Source organism: Daucus carota, chromosome 3, assembly GCF_001625215.2.
Source record: "Daucus carota subsp. sativus chromosome 3, DH1 v3.0, whole genome shotgun sequence".
In the NCBI taxonomy this organism is placed as follows: domain Eukaryota; kingdom Viridiplantae; phylum Streptophyta; class Magnoliopsida; order Apiales; family Apiaceae; genus Daucus; species Daucus carota.
In genome coordinates this window covers 51,419,357-51,427,459 of record NC_030383.2, presented here as the reverse complement: position 1 = coordinate 51,427,459, position 8,103 = coordinate 51,419,357, and the positions used below count along the sequence as shown (strand labels likewise).

General features: G+C 34.7%; 2 protein-coding genes across 2 annotated transcripts; one reads left to right on the top strand and one right to left on the bottom strand.

The window, feature by feature from the left end:
• Positions 1–560: 560 nt before the first annotated feature.
• LOC108213347 (agamous-like MADS-box protein AGL12) lies at positions 561–3,221 on the top strand. The gene is made up of 7 exons (XM_017385130.2): positions 561–922; positions 1,054–1,147; positions 1,819–1,880; positions 1,978–2,077; positions 2,215–2,256; positions 2,818–2,859; positions 2,947–3,221. The coding sequence occupies exons 1-7, from the start codon at positions 741–743 to the stop codon at positions 3,040–3,042; spliced, it is 618 nt and encodes a 205-aa protein (XP_017240619.1). The 5' UTR covers positions 561–740; the 3' UTR covers positions 3,043–3,221.
• Positions 3,222–3,374: 153 nt separating this feature from the next.
• On the bottom strand, positions 3,375–5,267 carry LOC108213480 (GDSL esterase/lipase At1g71691). The gene is made up of 5 exons (XM_017385280.2): positions 4,918–5,267; positions 4,628–4,752; positions 4,232–4,471; positions 3,835–4,084; positions 3,375–3,743 (listed from the first exon to the last, which is right to left on the bottom strand). Exons 1-5 carry the CDS (start codon positions 5,168–5,170, stop codon positions 3,523–3,525), a joined length of 1,089 nt encoding a protein of 362 aa, XP_017240769.1. The 5' UTR covers positions 5,171–5,267; the 3' UTR covers positions 3,375–3,522.
• Between the last annotated feature and the right edge of the window lie 2,836 nt (positions 5,268–8,103).

Here is an 8,103-nt window from a genome sequence, read left to right as displayed (position 1 = left end):
TGAATGATTAAGTTTCAGTATATTGCCTTCTGGCCCAGTTTTAGGGACAGAAGAAAATCATTATTGTTTTCTGGCTGCACAACTCGCAGGGAGACTAAATTTTTGTGTTTTGTTTTCATTTTGATTCTGCGTAACACATGAAAAATTCGGCTATTTGCATATGCCCGGTATTCATTAAAAGCTTTATCGTGCAGGGCTTCCTTGTTTGATAATATATGTTCTTTCAAGACGAGACTAGACATAAATATTAAACATAATAAAAGGTGATCTGAAAACAAAAGAATAGAATTTTGTTAGTATAAATCACAAGAAAATTGAAGGAGAACTTAGCACAGATTTGACAGCATCTATCCTCTTGGTTATCAGGGTCCCGACTATAAAAATAATGTACATTAATAATAAACAGGTATCTTAATATGATATGTAATGTAATTCTTTTCTATGTTTTAGCATATATGGACAGAGAAAGAAGAAGAGAATTTTGAATAAAGAAATGAAGGGGTAGATACTGCTATGATATGTAGTATATAAAGTCCTTTGTTGTGAACAAATGGTGAAATGAACTTGAAGCTAACATTGAGGAAGAATTAGAGTGAATGCAACAGCCTCGAAGCTAGTTCAAACTAGTGGGAGGTTGTCTGCAAGGGTTAAACACCTGGCAGATTCTTCATATCGTAGAGAGAAATAGTGTGAGAATTGTGAGATATTCATAGTTTTTGTAATTTTAAGATCGATTAAGCATGGTGCGTGGAAAGATTCAGATGAAGCGAATAGAGAATTCAGTGCATCGACAGGTGACTTTTTGTAAGCGGCGAGCAGGGTTTTTGAAGAAGGCCAAGGAGCTTTCAGTCCTGTGTGATGCTGAAATTGGTGTCTTTATTTTTTCAGCTCATGGAAAGCTCTATGACCTTGCTACTAAAGGGTAATTATGAGGCCACTACAAAGACATAATTGCAAACTGCACTATTTTTATTTACTTCTCAAGTTTCATTTTTATATATTGTACTATACATGTCAAGTTTTATTGATAAATCAACAATATTGTTACTTTAGAACCATGCAAGGGCTTGTGGACAAGTATTTGAGTTCTACCCAAGGAGCTGATCCTCAAGTTAAGGATCACCAAGCCACCCAAAAACAAGTTCAGGTCCCTCCCTCCCTCCCTTCTATTACGTTTAAACATATGTATGTTTTCAGATCCAAAGAAATTTAGTCTACAAAATATAGACCAGGTGAATTGCATTTAGATTTCTAGTGATTCATATTTGATTCTTTAACTGAACCAAATAGTTACGGATTCTAAACAATCTTTGTTCAAATTGTATACAATGAATTATGAATCTTGCAGGTTTATAGTATCGATGGTTTGTGGTAGAACATGACTGAAAACAGTTAGCTTGTTATCAAATTATGTTCCTTTCATTGGTACACTTGGAAAATTAATAATAGGCATGATATCGCTTAGTGATTTTTGTTAACGCCTAAGTTTATTGCCCGCCAATCTTTTCCAAAATGTAGAAATATGAGTTAGGAGAACAACTGACTGATGCAATAGATCTAGAGTTTATAATATGTATCTTGTTAACAGTGTCAAAACAGCCCCCTCATTCATCTCATATCTTTTCCCTTTAATAGGATGGGAATTAGGATTTGCAAGACTTACCTTTGGTTTAGTTTCTTTCAGCCATTGGACCCTTTCTAGATTTGGGTTGTGGCCTTTTATTTATATATGTTGAGCCAAGTCCTGATATTCATAGACTATCAGTAGTATCTGAAAAAGTAAATTGACCGAATGCAATTTGCAATACTTACTTCCAGGAAACTAAAATGGAGATTGATGTGCTGAAAAATGATATTGAAATACTGCAGAAAAGCCTCAGGTACCACTTTCAACATCATATAAAACCAGGCAGCTATTATCTTTTATTCGACTGTTTAATGAATAACAGTTACTAATAAGGAGGATGTAATGAATAGGTATATGTCTGGAGGGGGAACAGGAAAAATGACAATGGATGAACTGCAAATGCTTGAAAAGAATCTTGAAGTATGGATAGACCATATCAGATCTGTAAAGGTAAGAACACAGTTGTAGAGCTTATCTTAATCAATTTTTTGTGGTACCCAGGCCTCTGTATTTGGTTCTAGTATATAGTTTATGAAAGTTCTGTACTGATCTCCAATACTATACATTCCTAACACTGCAACATGCAGATGGATATCATGGTTCAAGAAATCCAGCTGCTGAAGAATAAGGTCAGTATCAATAAATACTACCTCCTCGTAGTTATATATATATGTAAACAGTACTGATTACATGCACAAGGATATCAAGTTTTAGTACCTTACTTGTTAAGGTTCCATGAATCGCCTAATTCTGCAAGAACCTTTACTTAACTTGCTCCCTTTAGTTTCTTCTCTTCAGACACTTTGCTAAGTTCATTATGTACTTCAGCAGATCTGATCCCCCAGTTTCTTTGTCTCTATCTCACCCTTCATGACATCTTCGTTCAATATACCTACTGTCTCAAAGGCGGACGGAGTAGGACTCCTGTACTTTGATGGCAGTAGCAGAAAACTTATCTAATATTTTCTTCTCAAGCACTGTACTGTAATTAGTATGTACCTGCTTAAACATCTTACATAAATAAATCAATCCATTAGCTAGTGCTTCCTTCTGTATAATCATGGTATTATGATTTTAGTTCGCTCCTCTTGTAAGACTTTAAGCACAACTAACTATCTCATTATTCTTGTATGACTGTTTCTGCTGATTGTTTTGTTTTAACAATTATCCCCATTTTTTCTTTCATGAAGGAGGAAATCCTCAGAGCTGCAAATCATTATCTCAATGACAAGGTAATGGAGCAAGGACACAATTGTTATAAATTTAAACTTTGAACCCTGTACTGAAATTTGAACTAACCTATTTACCTTCAATTGTAGATGATCAATCAGTATGGGTTTACAGACATGGATGCTTCAGTGATGAATAATATAGCTTATCCGCTGACAGTACAGAGCGAGACATATCAGTTCTGACATACAGATTATACAGACTCTGTAATATCTGTAAGGTTGTATAAAATAAAATCAGCCTAATATTATGTTCAGTGGCTACTTTCGAAAATTCAGGCCTTGTAAACCGAAGCATCATTTCAGTCTTCCTGTACATACAGTATATTTCGAATGAGATGCATCTACATTGTATAGTTATTAAACTAGCTAATCGTTAAATTTTAAATTAGTATAACGCTTTTGGCAGTTTAGAGGCAGGTTACATATCTGAAATTGGATCCAGATATATATTGAAACATCACACAGATGCAAGGAAAAAGTTTGATGTAGATGCATTTACTTTAAGTACCATACAGTAGGAGGAAACCAAAAGTTTTACCATAGAAACGAAGTGAGAACAAATTCTTACTGGTTAGGGAAACTTTCCAGAACTAATAGTAATTTCGAGGGAATCTCATTTTCCTCTCTACTAGAGATACTAATAGATTAGTTAAGGAGAGGTTATCAAAGATTAGCTAGTTGCTGAATGTTCATCGGGTAAGCAACGTCTTGATTTCCAGTAAATGCTTTCCTTCCCATCATGATGTTCACTGCTGCTGTCGGGTGAAATGCATCCCAGAATACGTACTGATTCCTGTTTCGACAGGGCTGCTGAAATGGTAGACATGTAATCTGCCCTCTGTTTCTTCCAATCCCGCAGCATCCTCGGTCTACAACTGAGAATCCTGTAACAAATTATAAATATAATTGAACCATCATGTACAATATAAACCTAAATTAAAAGTTAACAAATTAAGACAGGACAGATTTACTTACCATACAGTCTAGAGTTTCGGATAATATCCTGGAACATATTGTGTATATCAATATAAATAAACTTGGAACCAGGGAGATTAGTGTTGAGATTGTTGACCATTGTCTTGAGGTTAGTATTGAAAGGTAAAACCAATTGATTCACTTCTTCGGAACAGTGACCAGAGTTACTCTGGGACAGAATGCTGGGAATGCACCCCAATAATCCAAGCCCGCCAATAATGACTTTCCTTGCTCCAAGATTGTAGAGTCTCTGTAAAATTTGAACATATAAATCTAATTCACATCTAGTAGCAAATATACAGAGCAATAGTGAACGTGTCTCCGTACATCTTACCCTCACACGCTACAGGAAATTTATGTTACTGACGGAACAGAAACACAAAATTTAGAAACTTACAGTGAGTTGGCCTTTGTACTGCTGAATCAAGAGATCAGCGTACTGTTGAGCATTGAACTGGTTCCGGGTGGGGTAATTGGGCATGAGGTAGTTGTTCAAGTAGTCATTGCTGCCCATTCCCACGAAAAATATGCATTTGGCAAGGGCTTGTGCTACATCAGGTGCTCCCAGATTGTCTGTAATTCTATCAAGTGTGTTCTCGAAGTTCTTAAGCTGCTGATTAAACGGTATTCGACCAACCTATAAATGCATCAACAATAAGTCACTTTTACTATACCATCCTGACCCTATTTTCGAGTGAGACATACGACGTACACATTTATATTAAAATTCAACAGAAGCTTATTTTTATTGAAAAAGTTTTTAAAACTAGGGTCAAATTGTTGGGCTACTCACGAAGTTTCTTCCGGTGATATCGAGTATTCCAGCAGCAGCAGAAGCATAGTTGACACCATGAAGCATTTGATCTTCCTGGGAAGCTTGTGAGTATGCTGGTGTTAAAGGCAGTCCCAAGAGCTCAGCTGCATATTCAGTTGTTGAGAGCAAACAAATGTTACATCCTTTTTAAATTCACCCATTTTTTTCGTTTTTTTCACTAAATTACACATTTTCTTAACCTTCGTGACACACCACATACGTATACTACTCACCAGGACGGAGGGAGTAAGAGACAGAAAAGTTGTTACCTATTTCATCAACCATGGTGTAACCATTGGAAAAGCGACCAGTGGCACCGCCCCGGAAATCAATCCCATAAGGATAATAATTAGCCTTGGCCAGGGAAGCCAGATTATTATTGTTCCCATTGTCTATCAGAGAGTCTCCGAATACGAACATCGCCGGCACCATCTCTTTTCTTGAGGAAGCTACTTCACCAAGTGCAAGCCTCAGCATTATTAACACAAATAAGCAACACAGTTTCCTCATGTCTCTGACCATATTCACTTGGTTTCACTATGTGTTTTGGGAGTGTGAGAATGACTTGTAAATGTGGCATGGAAGATTAAATAGACAGAGGAGGAGTGAATGCACTCAACTGTAATTTTCCATTTGTGTAAACAGAGTGCTACATGCATATTTATGTTTGCCTGCAAGCTACGATTTCCAAGTTGGCGACCTTTGTAAGAATGAGGTTTTCTTTCTTTTAGTTTTTCGATGCATGTTGTTTGGTCTAAAAGAGTTTGACTTTCACCCTTTGCTATTAAATGGGTAATTCAACACGCTTGTATGAGGAACCAAAATCAAATAAAAAAAGAAATTTATATCCAAATCCGTATTTATAAAAATCCAATTTCCAGATCTGACTGATCATATTTGAAATTGAATACTATCCAAATTCATATTATTTTGGAGCAAATACTTTTCTTAAAGGTATTAAAGAAACAAGTTGGATCAATTTTTTTTTTTTTAATCAAACAAGATTTGAAATATGATATCAGGGGCCGTTTGAGTAAATTTAAAAAAAGTGCTTCTTGCTTAAAGTAAAGAAGCGGAGTAGAATGAAAAATAGATTAAAACTTATAAGTGATTAAATTATTTGAGAAAGAAATGGAAACAAAAGTTAGCATTCTCTGCTTTTTATATGTGCATATTAATTTAATAATATATATATAGGGATAAGATCAAATAAAAACTTTTTTAAGTTACAAACTTACAAACTTTTTTTTATTCTCCCATCGTGTTAATCCTTAGTTATATAAAGTATCCATGTTGAAAATTCGTCAAAAAACATCACAATTTTTAAAAATAACGCATAAATAAATCGCGTTTTCAACACATTTATAACTGGGGTTCAACATCGGGTGTTGAACACTAATTATCATTGTGTTGAATATATCTAAAAAGATGTTTAAACTATACCTCTGGGGTTTGGGTAGGGTCTAGAAACATAAATATTAGTTAAATAACATGTTTACCTTAGTTCTTACATTTAAAAATTGGTTTATGTACTTCTCCACCACTATTTTAATCGATGTTCAACAAAATATGTTAAAAAAATGTTGAACTCAAGTTATATATGTGTTGAACAAAAAAAGTTTGTAAGTTTGTATATATATATATATATATATATATATATATCGTTTTGAGTAAAGTTCTATGGAGACCACTTTTATTGGAGACCGTGGAGACCACTTATGTTCTGCAAGTGAAATATTGCATAAAAACATTGCAAAACGTATAGTTTTGCACATCATGTTGTACAAAATCATTATTTCACTTTAAAATCTTGAATATTATATAAGTTTCCCATATAGAACGTTACAAAATGTTATATTCTATGAAATATATTTAGTTTGCAGGACATTGTTCAACTTGCAGAACATACATTATATACTTATGAAACATAGATGATCTTCAACAATTTTAATGAATACATGATATTTGTTGAACATACTTCACAAAATAATGTATTTTATAATGTTTTGATTGCAGAACATAAATGGTCTCTACGGTCTCCAATAAAAGTGGTCTCCATAGAACTTTACTCAATAATATATAAAGTATGATACTCACTTAGTTATATCTCAAAATATCATACTTAATAATATATATATATATATATATATATATATATAAAGTACCTTGGATATGCATAATGGTATTACCTAATATATTAATAAATGTAATATATTAATATGTATCATGTTATTATCGTCGTATATACAATAAAGAAAAAGTCCAAAATGTAATTAATTTAAGCCAAATGGGCCTCAATGTCATCTTATAGAAAATGGCCCCAACTGTCACTTCAAAACACAACTTCAAGTTGAGTTTTAATTTTTGTGAGGAAAACACGACTTAAAAGTTGCGTTTTCAGCTGAAAATACGAAAACATGACTTGAAGTTGCATTTTTGTTAATACAACATGCCGAAGCTCAGATATAACCTGCAAATGAGAAGAATGCGAGGGATTGTCCCCCCGATTCACCTCCGGTGTGAGAATAAATTAGTGGTTCTAGGTAAATGAGAACTGCAAGCGTAAAATGGTATGTGTGTTTGAGGGTTTAGAATCAAGTGCCTGTTATCTATCACTGCCGGGGCTTATAAAGGAGGATCCCCCTTTTGTAACGCTCCCGCCCAATGTGGGAGGGAGGATTTAAGGCTGAGATCGTGGGATCATGCGCCCGTTGCAATCCTAACATTTGATACTAATTTAAATAGCTGGGGCTGAGCCGCCTGGGCCTTATTACTTGGGTCAGGGCGCCGGGCCTCCAACACAACACGAAATTGCATTTTAAAATGACAGTTGGGACATTTTTTCACAAAATGACAATAGAATTTTTGCTGCTAAATAGTGACACTTGGGGCCAACGCTCTATTGAATGCGAATATATTTATATCCCGAATTATTCTTAAAGTCATCATATTCGAAATACAAATTATATCCCATTTTTCTTTTTATAATCCTCATGAGCTTTTGAGTTCTTCAAAAGCGAGGAGCCTGAGTTTATTGAATACCCGATTTTCAAGATGTGAACAGGGAGATTCTTGCAACCTGCATTGAGGACGATGGCTTATACAGTGAACGAGGTCCGTTAAAATACGACAGTTCGTATATTTAGTTCTATATCAAGCTCAAAAGAAATAAATCCCATTTGAGTGATGAGAGATCAAACTCAAAAGATGATGCCCATTCAATAGAGAGGTCAACGAGATGGAGAGTCTTAGCTGACGAGGGAGAGGCCAACCAGATGGAGAGTCTTAGCTAAGGGTAAGAATGAGCAAAACCGAACAAGAAATCGAAACCGAAACAAAAAAAACGAATAAAATCGCACCATTAAAACGAACCATTTAATAACCAAACCGAATAAAAGCCGAACGAATAATATGGTTACAGTTTGGTATTAAAATTTTTTAAACCGAATATAACC

What these genes read in the sequence shown, in the direction of transcription:
- LOC108213347 (XM_017385130.2), top strand. Translation starts at nt 741, where the DNA reads ATGGTGCGTGGAAAGATTCAGATGAAGCGAATAGAGAATTCAGTGCAT. An exon ending in CCACCCAAAAACAAGTTCAG is followed by an intron (nt 1,148 to 1,818) that starts GTCCCTCCCTCC and finishes ACTTACTTCCAG; the next exon opens with GAAACTAAAATGGAGATTGA. An exon ending in ATACTGCAGAAAAGCCTCAG is followed by an intron (nt 1,881 to 1,977) that starts GTACCACTTTCA and finishes TGTAATGAATAG; the next exon opens with GTATATGTCTGGAGGGGGAA.
- LOC108213480 (XM_017385280.2), bottom strand. Translation starts at nt 5,170, where the DNA reads ATGGTCAGAGACATGAGGAAACTGTGTTGCTTATTTGTGTTAATAATG. An exon ending in CACCATGGTTGATGAAATAG is followed by an intron (nt 4,753 to 4,917) that starts GTAACAACTTTT and finishes CTGAATATGCAG; the next exon opens with CTGAGCTCTTGGGACTGCCT. An exon ending in CCGAAACTCTAGACTGTATG is followed by an intron (nt 3,744 to 3,834) that starts GTAAGTAAATCT and finishes AATTTGTTACAG; the next exon opens with GATTCTCAGTTGTAGACCGA.